Source organism: Sylvia atricapilla, chromosome 1, assembly GCF_009819655.1.
Source record: "Sylvia atricapilla isolate bSylAtr1 chromosome 1, bSylAtr1.pri, whole genome shotgun sequence".
Classification (NCBI taxonomy): domain Eukaryota; kingdom Metazoa; phylum Chordata; class Aves; order Passeriformes; family Sylviidae; genus Sylvia; species Sylvia atricapilla.
Window position 1 is genome coordinate 55,142,345 of NC_089140.1, and position 20,418 is coordinate 55,162,762.

Consider the following 20,418-nt stretch of genomic DNA (forward strand, 5'->3'; position numbering starts at 1 on the left):
AAAGTAGGCAAATTTGGGGTGACAGAGTTGCAATCAAAATGTTATTCGTGTAGTGGTAACAGTATGCTCCTGGAAATTGTTCTTTCATTGATGAGAGTGCCTGTGCAATGTACCATTGTATGGCTGTTTCTCATATGTTGAGGAAATACTTTCCATTGATAATGCTCCTCTGATGCAGCATTATTAATAGAAGGTACAGTAAAGGCAACATTTTACTGTGGGGTATCATCTGGATGCAGTGTAATAGTAAAGAAACAATCTTTCAGGTCCACAATTAGAACATCCCAGTTGGCAAGAATCACTGTAGGAGATGGCATACTAGGCTGGAGGGTGCCCACGCTCTCCATGGATGAATTGATCTTTCTCAAGTCATGGAACAACCTCCATTTACTAGACTTTTTTTTATAACAAATACCGGGGTGTTCCAAGGACTCATAGAGGGCTCTATGTGTCTTTAAACCAATTGTTCCTGCACTAAAGACCTAAGGCATGTAACTTCTCTTTCTCGAAGGGTCACTGTGGTACCGACACTAGCTGAGCAATAAGCCATTTTAGGCATAGTGTGGGATATTTTTCACCCCTTAAAATAGTGCTCCCCGTTTAAAATCCATCCCTACCCAGACTCCCCAAAAAAGCTGAGGTTCACCTGCTGACCCGAAGCCTTGGTCTCGTTGCACTCTGGGATCTGTATTTGGGACACAAGACTTAAAAGGGATAAGCTGGGCAATTCTGTTTTTTTCAGGGATAGTCATGGGTGGAGTAAGATGAAAACCATTACATGTATTTATCCAGTAAAGTCTATATAACACTAGGGGGCACATAGATGCCTTGCAAGTTGGTACTAGATCTTCCAATTAACAGTGCACTCAGTCCTCTCCTGATAGGCCCCCGTGCCTCAAGAAGGACTTAATGTACCTTTAAGGTGGTAATAGTTACTGAGATGAAGGTAGAAACATCCATCCCAGCTCCTCAAGTCCTGCCTGTAAGTTGGTCACATAAGCTTGCACAGGAAGGTGAGGAGATACTTATGTCTTCATGCATCTTCCTCTTGTGTTGGGTTGTCCATTTCCCTGGTTCTTAAAGGATTATTTAAAAAATTGTTTTGTAGATTAGACTTTGTATTTACACTGCCTGGCCATGTGACCAGGTTTCCCCACATTGATCACAATTAATGATTTAATTCCTTTGTCCTTGACATGTCCCCTTTGGAGTAGACATGGGGGGATAGTTTACTACCTGGTGGCCTTGTTGTTCACATTTGTAGCATTGAGATGTTATCTTTGCAGCAGCTGCTATGGAATTGCTCACATGGTGATGCCATGAGAATTAGACCCAACCTTAGCACAGGCATTTATCAATTCATTTAGTGATGGATTTTCATTAGATAGCACTTTCATGACTTTTTGGCAGTCCTCATTGGTATTGTCCTTTGTCAATTGCAAAATTAGATGATTTCTGACTTTGGCATTAACAATTTGTTTTTCCATAGCATCTTGTAATCTCTCTGTAAATTGTAGATATGGTTCTTTGACTCCTTGTCTGATTTTGGAATATGTTTGAGTTGGGTTTGCTATGTTAGTTACCTTAAGCAGTGTCTGCAGTCCCAAATCTTTCATCTGTGCCAATATTAAGGGATGCAATCTAGCCTGGAGTCAGGCATCCCCCACTAGTGGTAATCCCAGAAGTTGAGAGACCCCCGCCTTATAACATGTGTCTTCTCGTCAAACTTTTAGATTCTTTATCTGTTTCTCAGCACTGCTCTTCCACGTAGTTTTGAAGACCATATATTGGACTGTTGTAAATATCAATTTGGCAAGCTGCTTTACATCAAAATGATGTCATCAATGTGTTGCAAGTATTCTGGAGCCTTGCCCTTTTCCAGTTAAGTCTGGATCAGTACATGGCAAATAGAGGGGCTGTTTCCAGTCTCGGGGCAGTGCGCTCCAGGTTACCTCCTCAGTGGTTAGTAATTGTAGCATATTAGTAATGGCAGTAGAACCCAAACCATGTTTGGTCACAAGCTGATGCAGTTCAGAGAGAACTGGCCACTGGAAGAGGGTGTACTTTCAGTAGTTCTGTTGCTTCTTATTATTGGATAAATAGCAACTGTCTTGTCCTCAGGCTCCCAACCCCCCAACCTGGGTACATCAATGAGTTCTGCCCCTTCATAGTCCCCACTAGCGATAGCAGCCTGTTTTACCTTTTGCCAGATGCACTGTTACCAGGAGGGGCCCTACCTTCAGCCAGTGGAAGAAAGGGACAGTCTGATTTATTGGACTGCATGGATCCCATGGCCTGGCACATCAGACCCACATGAGTTTAAGGTTTTAGTTGACATCAGTGCACAATCTACCCTGATGCCATCAAGGTATGTAGGAGCAGAGTCTTTTGGTGTTTCTGGAGTGACAGCAGACTGTAATGAAAGCTGTAGTGAGCTTACTGGGAATGAGGGGCAAAAACACCCAGCTGTGACCGGTCCAGAGACCCCATGCATCCTTGGCATAGATGACCTCAGGAGAGGGTATTTTGAGGACCCAAAAGGTTATCACTGGGCTTTTGGGATAGCTGCTGTGGAGATAGAGGGAACTGGACAGCTGAACACCTTGTCTAGTCTCTCAGAAGACCCTTTCTAGTTTGGGACTTCTGAGAGTCAAAAAAAAAATAGGTACCAATCACAACCACAGTAATGTACCCTTGACAGTACTGCAACAAACTGGGACACCATGATCCATATGCATGAAATGGTTAATCTACTGGAGAGCCAGGGAGTGGTCAGTGAGACTTGCTCACCCTTTATTAGTCCTGTATAGCCAGTGCATAAGTCCATTGGAGAGTGGAGACCAGCTCTGACTGCTGCACTGCTGGACATGCTGGAACTTCACTGGAGTCCAAAGCAGCAAAGTGGTGTCACCCTTTCATATTACTAGTGCATTTTTCTCCATTCCTTTAGCAGCAAAGTGCAGGTGACAGTTTGATTTTTACCTGGACGGGTGTCCAGTACACCTGGAACAGACTGCCCCAAGACTGGAAACAGCCCCTCTATTTGCCATGTACTGATCCAGACTGAACTGGAAAAGGGCAAGGCTCCAGAATACTTGCAACACATTGATGTCATTCTGTGGGGTTACACAGTAGAGCAAGTTTTTGGGAAGGGTAAGAAGATAATCCAGGTCCTCCTGAAAGCCAGTTCTGCCATAAAGCAGAGTGAGGTCAAGGGACCTGCCCAGAAAATTCAGATTTTAGGAGTAAAATGGCAAGGTGAGTGTTGTCAGATTCCAATGGATGTGGTCAACACAATAGCAGCTAATAATCCCACCAACCAGCAAGAAAAAAACCCAGGCTTTCCTAGCCATTATAGGTTTTTGGAGGATGTAGTTTTCAGATTTCAGTTAGATTGTAAGGCCTCTTCATCAAGTGACCTGGAAGAATAATTATTTTAGGCGTAGTCCTGAACAACAGGCTTTTGAACAAATCAAACAAAAGACTGCTCATGCAGTAGCACTTGGGCCTGTTAGGACAGGATAAGATGTGAAAAGTGTGCTCTATACCGCAGCTGGGGAGAATGGTTCTTCCTGGAGTTCTGGCAAAGGGTACCCGGGGAGACCTGAGGACAAGCCCTGGGGTCAGGATCCGAGGCCTGCTACACTCCTTCTGAAAAAAGAGATCCTGGCAGTTTATGAAGGGGTTTGAGCTGCTTCAGAAGTGATTGACACCAAAGTACAGTTCCTCCTGGCACCTCAACTGCCAGTGCTGGATCGGATGTTCAAAGGATGTTTCACACATGCCACTGATGCTTCATGGAGTGAGTCATGCTGATCACGAAGTTAGCTAACTTCGTATTATTTGGTGGGAATAACCCTAATTGCCCAGGGATCTTCTAAGTCAGCACAAACTGGCCTGAAGGCAAAAATTTTGTATTAACGTCAGAGAAGCAGGAGAAGGTGATGTGCTGAGAAGGCCTCACTATGTAATCAGAACCAGAAAATGAAAAGCAGTATCTCTTTACCAACTGTTCCTGCTGTATTGTAGACATATATTGAAAACAGAAAGCAGATATATGGAGTCCTGACAAGTCACAGAAGCTATTGAGGGACAAGGTGGATCAAGTCAGGTCCCAGAGCTGAAAGGCATCCATTTGGCTATCACTGAATGAGAGAAATGGCCAGCACTCTACCTGTACATACACTGACTCATGGACAGTGACAAGTGCTCTGGGGGAGTGTCTGTACCAGTGGAAAAAGATTAATTGGTAGCAGAGAGGTAAACCTATCTGGGCTGTTGAATTATGGCAAGACATTGCTACCTGGATAGAGAAGTTGGCTGCAGAAGTACCTCATGTAGATGCACACATACTGAAGAGTCAGGCTATCAAAGAATGTTGCAGCAGGTGGATCAAGGTGCCAAGATTAAAATGTCTCAGGTAGATCTGGACTGGCAACATAAGGGTGAATTATTTCTGGCTTGATGAGCCCATACACCTCAGGTCATGAGGGAAGAGGTGAAACATACAGATATGCTTGTGATCAAGAAGTGGATTTAACCTTGGGCTCTATCTCTCAGGTTATCCATAACTCTGAAATGTGCTGCAATCAAGCAGGACAAGCAGGTAAAGCCCCTGTGGTATGGGGGACTGTTGTGAGCCCAGCCTTAGCCTAGGGCTGTGAGCAAGGGGGGCGCAACACTTCCCCCGGAATTCCTGAGTCCTTGGCACTCACCAGATGATTGGGGTAGGAGATGACAAAACAGACTCCAGGTGCCTCTCCGAGTCACATATTTATTCACAGAAATACAAAGCTTGGCAGGGGTGGAGCCCTGAGGCTGGCCTCGCAGGCACTAATATGCAGGGGGGGTCTCAAGGAAGGATACAAATACAGTGATCAGTGGGAACACAGAAGGTGGGATAAACTTGAACCCAAAGTGAGAGTGACTAGCACAGAGTAGGATGGGAAAGAGAGGGGTAGGAGAACAATGGAGGAGTTCAAGGAGTGACATCAGCACACAGGAATGTAGCTGGGATCAAATTAACCATGCAAGGAAGGAGAGGTGGGTTACAGAATAAACCATTTGAGGGACTAAAATTAGGAAAAACACATCACTATAGGGGACTATGGTCAAAATTTAAATATGAGGAAGTCTGGCAGATTGCGTGCATCACACTCAGGCAAACCCACCAAGGCAAGCACTATGTTCTTACAATGGTGGAAATAATTACTGGGTGGCTGGAGATGTACCCTGTGCCTCATGCCACTGCCAGGAGCACCATCTTGGGCTTTGAAAAGCAAGTCCTGTGGAGACATGCCACCCCAGAAAGAAGTGAGTTGGACAAAGGGACTCATTTCAAAAATCGCCTCATAGATGCTTGGCCCAGAGAGTGTGGTATGGAGTGGATGTATCATACTCTTTATCATGCACCAGCTTCTGGGTAAACTGAAAGTTACAATGGACTGTTAAAAACATATGGAAAGCAATGAATGGTGGGGCCTTCAAACGTTGGGACGTAGCAAAGGTCACCTGGTTAGTTAACACTGGAATTCTACCAATTGAGTCTGGTCCTGCCCAGTGAAAACCTACATACACTGCAGAAGAGAATAAAGACCCTGTGGTGCTTGAGGAATATGTTAGGGAAGACAGTTTGAATTAGTTCTCCTTCAAGTAAAGGCAAACCCATCCATGAGATTGTTTTTACTCAAGGACCTGGGTGCACTGGGTGCACGTTACTTGTTGTGTAATGCAGAGAGACAGGGCATTGTTGTGTGTACCTCATTGTGATTTTTGGGTGAGAACAGTCAGTAATTCTAAATTGTATAATGTTGATTGCTGAATGACACTGCCACTGTATGCCGTAACTGCCATGAACAGTGAGAATGGACTGCTCCAGATACACCAGTTATGAGCTCCTGATTAAGCTTGCAACCACTCAACAGCACACCAACCCTTTTGCCCTAGAAGACATCTAGGACAGGTGGAATTCACAGTCATGAACTGAATGGACTCAAGACATCTTGGAGGGATTGGGCTAGCAGTATGAAAATGGCACTTGTGCTCCTGTGTGTGTGTATGTATGTAGACCTGGCTTCGTGCCTGAGACGTTTTGGTTTTCTGTAAACAAGAGAAGTGTTTTTGTAAACTGTATTTTGTTATTCATTCCTTTTCCTGAGAGGCACTTCTTGATGTCCCTCTGGTCTGACTAAAACCTTTGAAGAAGTTTGCCTTTCATTCACCAGTCAAATTGGTCTGTGTAAAATAGTATAAAAGGGAGACACATCCCAAAAAATAAAGGAGTCATTTCAGTCTTCTGAAGCTCGGAGTCTGTATTGTTGTGGTGTAAACCAGCGTCATACGTGTGTGTATATATATGTATGTGTGTGTGTGTGTGTGTATTTAGAAGGTGTACGCTTTGGGCATGATACAGATGGCATAGAATATGTGGATAATGTCCTGGTCCTGACTAGGACACGTTTAATTTTTGCACTAGCCAGGAGGGACATGGCTAGGACACAGAAGTTATTCTATACCACCTCGTTTCATTTTTTGGGAATGGGGAAGGGCTTCCTTCTGGTTTGGATTGCATGGTGGAAGGAGCAGTTGGGCACTTTTGGGATCTCTGTCTGTGAGAGAGAGTTTGAGCAATCTAATGTAACTCGGGTGGTTTTTTTGGGTTTTTTTGTTTTTTTTTTTTTTTTTTGTCTGTGTGTGTGGTTTTTTTTGTTGTTGTTGTTTTTTTTTTTTTTCCTTGGTTTTGTTTTGGTCTTGGTTTTGGTTTGGTTTTGTTTTTCATCTCTTGTACACTGTTCTTATTATTGTTGCTGTTACTGTTCATTGTCTTATTTCTCTACTGTTTTCAGTAAATTGTTTTTATCTCAGACTGCAATCTTTACCTTTTGTGCCTTGTGCTTTTTACCTTTGTGGTGTGTGCTTTGATGTGTTTCAGTGGGAACACTGATTTGGGGAATACCATTCCTAAACTACAACAGTCTTTGGTATCAGAGTATCAGATTCTTTTCTTTGTCTAACCTCCCCATTCAGTTCTGTATATTGTTGTTTTGTTCTTTCCCTGGAAAATGGAGAAACAATTTTTAAATATACTATTATAAATTGGAATACTCTGAAAGTTTTGAGACAGTTTCAAATTAAGGACACTGTTACTTACTGAAGGACTGTTGGTACCTAAGGAAATGGAATAGATCTCAACAGAAATCAGTCTGAGATAAACTCGCTATTTCTCAAATGAGGTTTTAGAATTAAAAAAGAGCACGTAGCTTTTCTCTAATGCATCATTTAAAAAAATATAATCTTCCCTAATCTCATACTATTATTTGAGATAATTCTGAGCAAACCAGTGTCTTTTTGAGCATTTAAGTATTTTGTAAACAAAGACTTCACTTAAGTTTTGAATATTTTTTTATTATGTCTAAGCAAAAACTTCAGTGGTATCCGACAAAAATAATGATCTGTAAGATGCTCCACCTCCAATTCCAAAAGGTTTAGCTACTTGGAATATTTGTTTGTTTGTTTTTAAGTGGTAAATAAAATATCCTTTCTTGACTTAGCTTTAGGGAGTTTGTTAACATAAAGTGAATAGCATGTGGTGAAACAGAACAGATGCAGGTGTTGAAAAGCTGCACTGACATCTGTAAATACATGTAGGAATTTTCCAGCACATTACAATGGCTTGCATTAATTCTTGATTATGGCATAAAAAGGTAGTGAGTGGAGTCAGGATTCAAAGTCACACCTGGAGTTCACTGAAAGCTTATTATGCATACTGAACAGTAAAAGATATTTTCAGTCTATGGATATAGAGGTAAAAAATTACTAATTGTAATAGAGGACAGATTTTAATTAAAAATTACAATTCTCTGTAGGCAAGTTCTTTAGGGCTAAAATTAATTTAATTTTATGTTAATTTTATGTTTAATTTTATGTTAATTTTAGGTTAAATCTAAGGCTGGTACTTTGAATTACAAAGTAGAAAGCAGGAGGAACTACTTCTCTCATTCAGCATTTTTATAAATGAGATTATGTAAAAGACAGTGCATTTTGAGTAAATCAGACAACTGTGCAAAGCTAAAACTTAAATTGTGGATGAATGTATATAAACTTAAAGAAGACATTTTCAAATATTTCTGCTTACATAATACAATTAAATGAAATTATCAAAGTTACTTTCATACTGAATCTGTATTTTGGAGAAGGTTAGTTCTAATATCTCTCATCAGGGTTCTCTTAATTCTGTTTCTGTCCATTTTTCACTTCTGGGTGAACTTGCCTTTTTCATCCTTTACGACGGTGTTTTGCCTTTACAGAGTTGCTTGGCATACTGGAGACTGAGCATTTGTACATTGACTCAAGCAGTCAAACTGCTACATATACCTTACGCTTTGGTAATTAAAGTAGTGAAAAGGTGCTGGTAGTTTTGTTGGACTAAAAGGAAGTCTATCCGTTTAACAGACAGGGGTGTGTACACAATGTTCATTTTAGTGCATGTAAAGCACTATGTAAAAAAAAATAAGCAAATGCTATTTTACATAGTATTGCCAATATACTGTAGGGGATTCTCTTAAAACAAACAAACAAACAAACAAAGAAACCTCCTTGCTTTCAGATAAAATAGAGATTACATGCACAGAGAATCTCTCAACCCTTAGAATGGGTTAGGAATATGTGATTTGCGTACAGAATACTTGAGAAAACATTTCTGGCATATGGACTGAAATATTTCAGAAGTTGTCCTGTGTGCCAGGTCAGTGCTGATTAAGTTCTTGAATTCAGGATATCATGAGGCTACTATAATGAAGGCTAGATAGTAACATCTTATGTAAGATTTTTCAAGTTCTGTAGTGAGAAGAATTTCATAACTATGCTTTAATTCCAACTTTCAGAAGCATCCCTCATAAGCTCCTACATCTTTCTTGCATTATTTCATTTGAATAACTCTATGCTCTTCAATTGTTTGGCATTTTTTGTCTAGGATGCTTTCTTATCCTGACCTAAATAAAAGTGGTGTTTGTTTTCTTTTAAATGCATTTCAGTAATATCTGCTTTATCATAAAATCCTGATATAATCAGGATAGTATAACAAAATTTTCAGTCCTATGACTAAGGTTGCCCATACTTAAAATAAGATCCTGTCATCACTAGAGCAGTTTTTTTACAAGTGCTAAAATAGATATAATCATCTCACAGGCTTGCTTTGAAAAAGCCCCCATATTCTATAGTTATTTTGAAATGAGTGTTCTGAAGTTCATTAATTTGATTGGGAAGAAATCTGTATACAGGTCAGCATTTCAATATTGTATTGCCAGATATTGTGATTGTGTCTCATAGCCTAGTGGTTGGTGACTGATAATGAAAATAGTAATTACTATTTTTTACATATCTAGAAAGTGTTCTTGGGCCTGTGTAATTTTAAAGGATTGAATAATGCATACCCTATTTCTTCCAACATCAGAGATGTCTGCAATAAATTGTGTTGTGGCTGCTTTAATTAGCAACTAATATATATACACACATTTTTACAGAATTGTAAGAAAATACTTTCTGACATAAAATGTTGCTCTTTCTAGATTAAGTGTTATCACAAAAAATACAGGTCAGCTACTCGTGATGTGATTTTTCGCCTTCAGTTTCACACGGGAGCTATTCAAGGACCTGGCTTGGTGTTTGGCAAAGAAGACTTGGATAATGCCAACAAAGGTACTTGTTTTCTGTGGTTGGTTGGATGTGTATATGTGCAGGCGTGCAAGCATGTGCGTGTGATGATCTTTTTCAGCACCTGTTTTCAAAAGGATTATTTTTTTTTCTCTTTCTCATTTTTGGGGAAAGGGAGACGGCTTTGAGTTAGTTAAACTGTAGCATGTAACACTAGAAAAACCCTAATGACAGGAAAAGCTCTTCAAGCAAGTTAACTTGTCAGAATAATTCAGATACTTCTACAGAGTCCTTACCACCATCTCTTGCATTTTAAAAACAAAAGACATTCATTTAAATGGTGACTCTCTTAGTCACCATTGAAGGAAGTAAGATGAGCTAAATTGTTCTGTTTTCTAGCTAGTGAAAATAGTCAAAGTCTGATAATGTGCTTGTGAGGGTCTGAGTCTTTTAATATGCTTCAGAATATCAAAGAATGGACACTAAGTTTTTAGACACACTTGAAAATGTGTCACACTAGTCCTCGTATTTTCCAAATCATACAGTCAGTTTTATTGTTTACATGGAGGACTGGAACTTCTTCAGACTATGTTACTAGCAAACAAAAATCAAACAAATTTTGCTGCAACATACAACATAAGGCTACAAAAGTTTTGTGATCAAGTATTTGTGGTTTAGCTAATATAGGGACCAATTTTAATTTTCCTGGGTATGTTTTCTTTGTAAGCCACGTCTGTCTAATATCTAGAGAGGGGGTTAGGAACTGTACATCTCTTCTACTTTTGACTGTTCTAGAAAGCAAGCAAAACTCGAGCTGGCATTTATGTGGTCTTTTCCGGAGAACGTGTGGCCCAAAAAATGTGCTTTTAAAAGCAGATCACTAAGCTGCAAGTGGGAAGAGGGATGACGGTATAGATAGCTATAGAGAATCCTGATTTCTGACTACTTTCCTGGGAAACATCTTGCTGAAATCCTGTCCTTTGTTCTCAGATGACCGTTTCCCTGATTACAGCAAGGTGGAATTAGTGTTTTCAGGAACTCCAGAGAAAATTCAAGGTGAGCATAGAGAACCAAAAATATGCTTAATTTGGAAATAAATCATATTGAAATGTACATTAAAAAACACGACCTTTTTTCCTCTTTTATTCCACTTCTCTTGTGAAAAAATCTTACTTTTTCATTAAAATGTATGTTACTGATTTAAATTTGAAAAAGTTAATAAAGATTCTGCATTTATATCAGCATAGAAGTAACCAGATTTTGTTTTGAAGTTATACCAGAATACTTATTACAACTAGTAGAAAACATTTGTGTATCTGCATAGAACATAGATAGTAGGTGTTTTGGCTCAGCATAAGTGACAGCAGTGGCCTATCCCATAATCTTTTTTGGGTGTTGTCATAATTGATTATGTTTGCACTGTTGGACTGTCTTCAGTTTAGCCTAAAGAGATACAGCTATAGTTTTCTTGTAAATGTTTCTGCTTTGAAGTTGGCTTGTAGGATATTCTGCATGCTTCCAAAATTCTGTTTTAATATGTTTAAGATTATGTGATAATTCTTACTTGCATTAAGAATTTAAGATTATGCAGATAATTCCAGTTTAATTATTCTAATGAATGTGTTCTTAGTCATTTTACGGTGTCCCAAAAAGTATGGATTCTGCCTAAGACTGATTGAAAACCAAATGTTCTTAACTGTCTATCTCATACATATTCCCATTCAGTGTCCTCACTGTCCTGCAAATTGCATGTTTTCCTCCTTTTATTTGTATTCAATTGCTGTCTAAGGAATTAACTGTCTAGGAAGAGTTTGTTACTTTGTTACTGAACAAGTTACATTGCTTTAAGAAGAAGTCTATATAGCAGTCTGTAAAAAAACCTTGAAAAATTCTTTAACTTTAGTGCAATAGTATAATGATTCCTGTATTTGTGGTTAATACTTAGTTTTGCACCATACAATGCTTAATCCAAATTCCAGAGATTAATGTGACCTTGTGTTAATTCTCTACATTTATGACTAACAAGGCTTGTGTCAGCTAATGCTTCCTTATTTACTTATATTTGTGATTAATATGTACTAGCAGAGATCTTAGTTTTGAGAACAAGGATCATGTATCAGAACAAAGAATGATAAGTGAAGTACATTATGACATCAGCGCATGTTTGGAATACTCTCAAAGGGAAAAGATTAATCAGAAAATCTGGAACCGTATCCAAATAAGTCCACAGAAATAATTAGCCTATATGCATGTATTCAGGAAATATGATGAGTATGTATTTTTTTTCAGGAATATAACCTGGTCTGTTGGGTTACTGAGGGTACATGCTTTGAGGAGAAAGTCCATGCAGCCAGCGCTGCTAGTAATGTTGGCTTTCTAACCTATGAATTGGTTGGAGAGTTTATTTCCCAATTTTTGGTGACACCTTGAAATAATTATTTACAATTTCTGCAAAAAAATGTTTTCCACATCTGAAAATATTATAGAATTACAGAATAGAATTACTAATCCATCTTTCTGCTGAAACCAGGCTGAAACTAGACCAGTTTGCCTAGCTCTTTGTCCAGTCAGATCATGAAAAACTTCAAGGGCAGAGCCTCAGTGGATGGGCTATTGAAATGTCTGTCTGTCCTCACAGTGGAATTATTTTTCCTAATGCTGACTCTAAATCTATCTAGATTCAAATTTTGCCTGTTTCTTTTCCTTCTGCCTTGCTTTTGTCTCCTCTGTGGTCTTCAAGAGTCTGCCGTCAGCTCCTTGTCAAGACCATCCCATCTCCAGACTGAAGAAGCCCTGACCCTTCAGCATTTCCTCACAGGGAGAGTCTTTCAGTCCTGACCACCCTGGCCATGCTCCCCTGAATTTGTTTCAATTTATTAATATAATTCTTGTATTCTGTAGTTTGAAGCTCGACACAGTATTCTAGAACATAAATGACTGTGATATTTTTAAGAAAGAATGCAGTTGCCAAGACTATATCCCTGAATATTTAATAATAAAGTTCATAAATCTGCCTTGTGACAAGTGTCATCACAGAAACTCTGTACAGATGGCTTTTTCCAGGTTGCACATAAAGGTACAGGACCATAGCATAATACTGTTGCTTTAGAAAAATTTACTCTAGGACTTGCTTTGTAGACACAGCCAAAGGTTTGATAACTAAGGATTTCTTTGTTCCCTGATCTAGACAGAAAAGGACTCTGTTTGATTTGTATCAATATCAAAGTCAAGTTCAATGTCATGAGTTCTTGATGCCTGTGCTTTGCTTTTGAATCACTGGACTATGCTAAATTCCTCACTGTATCCATTTAAAACCTGAACATTATTTAATGCCTTGTTAAGGACACAAAAACATGGGTTACTGCTGAAAATTCCAGTATGCTCAGGTATACTTAAATGCAGCAAAACACGTTGAAAGCCAGCTGTCTAGTCTCAGATTCTGCAGAGCTGCCACTTAGGGGAACTGGAAGGGACATGAAGTCACAGTTTTCAGCTCTCCCTGTTCATGCGTAGTGGTAAATTGCTCTGGTATCAGAATGATAATCTAAATGAATCAGAATGAAATCTGTAACAAAATCTAGTTTTATCATTCCTCTAGAACCATCTCATAGATACTCATCGTCTCATTCTCAAAAGCTCTTTATCATGGCTGACACTCTAGGGCTGGGTGGATCATCTGTGTTGTATCTAGGAATCCAAGTTATTAACCTACATTATAATAAAAAAACTCAAGATAAGATTCTCTGAATGATAAATTAAACTCTTTTTAAAAAACTGTTTTATTTAACCTTTCTTCCCCTCTTGCTGCTTCTTACATTTCAGAATAGGATGTTGCCATTCAGGGCGCAAACATATGTCAGAAGGCTACATACATACATTTGTGTCTGTATCTAATTACATATGTGACTAATAATTTTTGGTCTCAAACACATTTCATTTTAGAATGTGAACACCTTCAGAATGATCATGGAGTAATCGTTGATTACAATACATCAGACCCACTAATACGCTGGGATTCCTACGAAAATATGGACCGTGCTGGGGAATGTGAGTAGTTTTGTCACATTAGACCATTTTGTCACATTAGAAAAGAGCAAAGCCTTTTGCAACTGTTCCAGAGTGTTTGAGAGAAGAAAGGAGACTTGATTTGCTTGAAGCTAATGCTACTTTACTGATGTTTGAAGTAGCTGTCTACCCTTCCCTGTTTAGCGTTAGTGGTTCCAATTCAGGAAAGAAAGCTGTTCATCCTGTTAATACACAGAATGAACTGAGACACAACTGATTGATACAAGTTACTTTATTATTTGTAAATTTACCTACAGACATTTTTATTTGCTCAAAAGTTTATAGTTGGAATTCTAATATAGAATTTTAAGAATAACAAAATTATATTATGAGTTTGTAGATTTTGAGAACTGTGTTACCTCGAATATTTCAGAATGTGCACTAGACTATTAATAAACAAACAGTAAAGGATGTGCCTATTTTCATATCTCCCTTCATAAATGTACCCGTTTTCAGGTTTTTTAGATTTTTTTTTCCTGTAATCAGATGGCATGTACAAAAGATGAAAACCTCCAGTAGATACTGACTCCAGTGCAGATGTCTCCTGATGTTTTGCTTGAGTGAATGCTGTGCTTTTAATGGATGTAGTTTTCATGTAAGGACTCAGAATGTTACACTTGTGGCCGCACATCTCAGTGCACGTGCAAGCCTGACTTCATGCAAATAAAAACATGAGATAAGGTATAGAATAGATGCCAAAGTTCTTGTTTTTACAACTCCTCTGCTATCAAATGAGAGACACATGAAGCTAGGATACCTAGTTAGTTGGTTTCTAGGTTCACTTTCAATTGAATTTTATAATCTGGATTTAGCATTGACCATCTAATGTCCAGTGAGGGCAGAAGCTTACTGGGAGCTTGACCTTTGTCCACTGCCTCACTCGTGTAATAAGAGTATTTCCTAATGCACATCAGACTCTAATCTGCAGAAAACCAGGGCAATAGAGAGTAGAAAGAGAACAGTCGTTGCAAGCAGCAGGTAGACCACTCCATAGGGAGTCATCAGATAAGACTGTGATAAGTCATTGGATAAGACTGTGCAGTGTGTTTTAGAAGGAATAATGTCAGAGAGAATCTTGACTGGAAATGATGTCTTAATTCCTACCCATGATGTTTCCATATAATTTATGATTCCTTTCCCCTTTCCTTTGTATATACCTAGCCCTCAGCAAGCAATGCACTGATGTCAAATAATTTTTAATTGCTGAGATTGGTTGGCTAGATGGATTTGACCTTCCCATCCACATGTTATACACCTTTTTGTTAATTTCATAAAGTGTGGGCCTATGAAATTCCTTACCAGGGTGGTCAGGAAGGCTACAGCAGAGCCTTGTGAACACAAGTTGCTTTGTAGGTATATGTGTGTGGAACGTGTATTTTCAAGTTGCTGTGTTAAAATAGAAATTAGAAGTGAATAAGAGAGTAGTATCTCTTTTGAAATGGTACAGCTATTTGGCTTTATTACCAAAAGAACAAAAGATGGGAAGACATGATGAAAGAATAATATACCCATAGGCTCTTGATTTATAGGCATGATACAGTATTACGGACATAAGCAATTGCCTTTTAAGTAATCTTGAACCCTTTGCTAATAAGATTGTGTACATAGGTGTTGAATATAGCCAAGTTATGGACAGTTTTCTATCTGAATGTAGTTCCTTATCTTTCATTCTTAAGATTCTTAGGGAATACTCTTTTGTCTTCCAGCTCTACAGTTTATGGAAAGATAAGCACATATGCACATTAAAACTGCTCAAAATGACAAATGAAGGACTTTGATTTAGTCTTTACAAGGCAGATACTTAAGTTTCTTTCTCAACAAAGCCTTGCTCTTTGTTTCCCAGCAAAGTACCTTTGCTTGCTCAGTGGTGTTTGACAATTAGAACAGAAAGAGCTTTGGCAAAAATTATCTTTTTAATCCAAATAGGGTAGGGCTGAGTGAATCCAAATTCCTATCTCTCAAGAGTGTTGCTCTCCAAATTTTCTAGTCTTTTGTAACTGTAATCAACAACAATCAGTCAAAATTTGCCAAATATTTATAAAGTGGTTTGCTCCTGGTTTTTTTTCTCATAAAGGAAAGTATCTGAGAAGTGTCTTCACGTATGCAATATATGTGTTTATGGAGGCAATAAATAACCAACATTCTGGTATGCACCCATGTCATGTGATGAGATGGGATGTTTTACTTCTGAGATTTTTTTTCTCCTCTTCAACCCAAACGAAATAGCTGTTCAGTAGGGAGGTGTCCTTTTATGTTGTTAAACACTTGTTTTTCCCGGAGGGCCCCTTCAATATTTCAAAACTCAAAAGTTGAGGCAAAACTGCTTGGTTTTGGTACCTTAACAGGAATGCAGATGACTACCAAAGAAAACGGCAGCTTTGATGCCATTTCTTGTGAGAGAAACTGAAGAACAAATTCCTACTGAATAAATGTTAATTTCAGTTTTTAGTTACCAGTTGGATGCAGTATTCTTTGACACAAAGAGAAATTTGGTAGAAGGTAGGAATAGAAAGGTGTCCTCTAACAATTCCCCCTATTTGACAATAAAAATAGAGAAGCCTATAGAAGATAGACAAATTTACACGATAAAATGCTGCCAGCTTGAAACAGTATCTGAAACATTGTGGAGTGTCTGCTTTTAATTTATTTTTCTCTGAGAAAACTTAATTCTTCTATTTCTTGAAGTCCTATATGTTCTTTTCTTCAACAGATATAATTTAAATTAGTTAGTCCACCTAACTGACATGAAGCTGACAAAGAGACACAAATTAATATTAAATGGTTTCTTTTGTATGTTAGAAACATTGAATGCAAACATAGGATTACAAGGTTTCATTTTTAAGGGGGAAGCAATAGGTAATTCTCTTTTCCCATCTTTATTAATACAGCATTAATTGTAACAGTACTGTGGCTTATATTTTTTGTTACTTCAATATGTTAGGAAGTAAATATAATTTCACACAGATGTTTTCAAGATTGTGCTTGATAAGCTAAGATTGATTTGGAATGTATTTTGTCTGGACTCGTGCTTTGGGGATTTGGGGTTTTTGGTTGTGTTTGATTTTGGTGGTGGTGGTGGGGTTTGTTTGTTTGTTTGTTTATGGGGGGTTGTTTTGTTTGTTTGTGTTTGGTTTTGTTTTGTTTTTCTACCAAAAAGAAAATGATTATAGTATTTTGCACAGGTCATACAGGAGCCAACAGTTAAGTGCAGCCAGGGGCCAGACTTTCAAAGGATTCAAAGTTAGTTTTATGTCTCTTCTAGGAATGTCATAAGATACACTGAACACTTAATTGAAAGTCTTGAGTGTTTGCTTAAGTGCTAAGCTGAGCTCCAGAACTTGGCCTTTCCAGTTCTATTGAAAAATATTTTCTTTTTTTTTACCCAAACATGTAACTGTATCGATAAGACAGTGTCTGAAGGGAGAAATTATGTGCATTTTACTTAATGCCTGAGACAGTGACTTTGTTAGCTACCATTTGTCAGTTCTGCTGAGTTTAAACTTAGCTCAGATAAAAAGAGAATTACCCCCAAAATGCTAAGGGCCAAGGAGGAATAGTTAACCTAACCTAAATATTGAAAGTCTTATCTTTGAAGACAAGAAGAGATTAGAACCAGGGTTCCCTAGGCCCCTGGATCTTTTCCATGAGCCCCCTGCTTCTCTCTACCAGTACTTCCATTTCTGGGAACGCTTGTCTCCACACCCCTTGGTATCAGTGTGCACAGGTTTATCTGAAGCACAGGTTGCACTTGTAAAATACTTCCAAGCTACTGCAGAGCCAATTTTTTGCTTTCAAAAGAAGAAATGCATTTTAATGTCCTCCAATTTATTTCTGTTCTGTCTCAGTGATAGGCAGTGTTGTTATCCCAACAACAATACTGTTTATTCACTAGCCCTTTGTCAAAAGCTTTCATTACACTTCTAAACCCAAACATCATAGGGTGAAATTAAGGTGGTTTAATAGATGTTAATGTAGTTTATACGATATTTAAATATTCTCTGCAGTTCTACTTTCATAAGACTGCAAAAGACCTCTCTCTTCAGCACAGCAGAATGCGACCATAGAAACTAGAAGGAAGGTAGCACATGTGACTGTGACAAGCATTAACAGGGGCCATGTAACAGTGCTTTTTTAACCAAGTCTATCTTTGCCCAGCTTATATGATTTTTTCAGCAGGTTTGTATTTATCTTTTAGTATGTGCCTGTTTCTCAGTGACGTCAGCTACAATCTATGGTTGTTAATGTTGTTAATTTAAACACTAATGTCCAAATCAGTGTCTCTTCCCATGTACAGATACAACAGGAGAAGCCTCCTCACCCAATCTTACAACCTGTTTAATGGACCAGGTTGAATAAAAAGTTTTAAGAGGTGATGCCTTAAGATTTTAGCCTTTATATTTTTCAAATTCTTTACTGCATGAATGCATAACTCTAAACTCCATATAAAGTGTTAGCTACTGTCTACACATTTTAGTCAGGCAAAACAATTACTCTAGGCCTGAAACTCAAGGACACCCTACAGCTTCAGGCCCCTAAAAGTATAAAGAAAAGTGAATTGAGGGAAGCAAACTGGGGGAATATGGCTCCCTTACCTGAAGCTGTAATTGGAGGATTAACCCCGACATGTAAACAGACCAAACGTATATCTGTCTGAAAAACTCGTGACCATTGTCCATTTGGGATGTAGCTCCTTAGGGAGGCTTCATCTGCCCTTAATGTACCTGAAAGCCCTTCATTAAATATATCCACTTTTATTCTCTGAACTTTGTCTGGCCTCTGTTTCTAGGTAAGTTCGAAAAGGGCATCAGAGGCATGCCTCTGCCACAGGTCCTTCCCTGCACCTGCTTCCTGAACAACTCTTCCTCCTCCTTTTAAAGGCAATAGGACATCTCACCTGTTTAACTTCATTAGACAAAGAAAAATTACCTTTTTGATGTTTTAGGTATTGGATATATTTTAACACCTTACTTGCTCAAGAGTAAAATTAGCATGGCAGCATCAGAGATTAAAAGTGTAAGGAAGAAACAATCCCCTCAAAATGTATTAGTACAAATTATGATTTGATTCTTTCCTAAGATCAGAAGGAGAAGCAATTAAATCCCCACTCTGTGTCTCCACCAAAGCATGCAAACACTGAACTACATTATGTGTCATATATATGTGAGTGTTTACTCTAGGAAACAAAGGAAATGTGAATAGAGTCATATCAGTCACGATGCCATTTGTACATGATATAAGAGGTCATAGAACCATTGCATGTGCATGAATGAACTTGAGCTAAAATACCAAATTTGTTATGATTGCCAAATGATTAATCTCTGGAAAGACTTACAGAACAAGAGACAGGTATTTTAGGTGAGGCAATAGCAGTACTTTTTCTGGTGAATCCTGAAGTAATCATATTGTTCTGATAGGGGGTAATTTCTGCCCTTTTGCTGGTCTTTTAACATCATGTACCTTTCCTTCTTTGGCTAGACTTCTTTCCAGTGACTCTCTTGGTCCTGCTTGGTGGTTTCAGCTGGCCACTGCAACACTCTTTTTATAAGATAATGGTTTTGTGATATTCACACTTTTCTCCCCAGTGGCAAGCATGTCCTGTTGATTAGAAAGGCCTGAAGAGTTCCTGGTTATAGCTTGTTCAAAATGTGTTCTTTTGTTATGAAGGTACTTTGGTCAGGAAGGCTTAGTCCTATGACAGGTGCTGGTTTTTGAAGGAGGGCTCTTTCAGCAAATATATCATCAAATATATCAGCTGGGAATTATTTGGACTATCCTGTAACTGTCAAATTTTTTCACTGTCTGGGACATTGAAAAAAAAATTAATTAAATAATATGTGTTAAGTTGCTGCCATTGAATAGTTACTGAAGAACTGAGGACTTTCCCTGAAAAGGTTTCTGCAGGAAGCATCTTCTGCAAATAGTGATATGTAGAGAGGTTTTTTATTCATTGCATGTGTTTCCAAGATGGCGTTAGCACCTCATGTATCTGCTGATGGGTTTTTTCCTTGGCTTTGGAAAAGAACATAATAAAAGACTAGTTCTGCTGAGTCCCACAGCTTTAGCTTTTAATGTCTGAATTTTTAAGAAGTTCCTGTTATATTCAATAGTCTGTACAGAGTGAAGCTTAATAATCTGTGGGGTTTTTAAAACTATAGATCACAAGCACTTCTGATAGTAATTTTGGCTTAATAAATTGCTTCAAACCAGGAGATAATAGTTTTTTAAGTGACAGAAGAATTTGAGATGTACAAATAACATTAACAGCCTTTAGTGTAGTCACCCCTAGTGCTTTGCTTCTTTTTTAATGGTAAGGGAAGCTTTGCTAGAGAAAATACAATTTGTTATCCATGTATTGATCCCAGAAGGCTGTCCTGGGCACCTCTATCCCTGCTTCGGCAGTTTCACTTAAGTGTTAAACATTTATCTGTGATTTGTTTGTTTAAGGCTTAAGTTCTTTGCAAGGATTTTCCTGGACATCAGAAAGCTTTGGATCAGACTGCCGAACAATAGGAGGAAAGAGGTAGACTGCAGGTCTACCTGCATATTTATCATACCTCCTCTGATTCGGCATTCAAACATGGACAGAATCCAAATGCTGAAGAAGAGTACTTGCTCAAACTCCTTCCAGACCGAATAGATGGAGGCAACTTTAAGAAGGCAGAGGGAAGATTTTTGTCAGAACTCAATCCTATTTCTTGCTGT

General features: G+C 38.4%; 1 protein-coding gene across 1 annotated transcript in view; it reads left to right on the forward strand.

Annotated features, from left to right (window-relative positions):
- TNS3 (tensin 3) overlaps nt 1-20,418 on the forward strand; it is a 122,791-nt gene that overhangs the window by 23,402 nt on the left and 78,971 nt on the right. Inside the window, exons 9-11 of the mRNA XM_066323113.1 lie at nt 9,567-9,696; nt 10,642-10,707; nt 13,594-13,698. Of these exons, the coding sequence (XP_066179210.1) occupies nt 9,567-9,696; nt 10,642-10,707; nt 13,594-13,698 (301 nt within the window). The remainder of the gene's footprint in view (nt 1-9,566; nt 9,697-10,641; nt 10,708-13,593; nt 13,699-20,418) is intronic.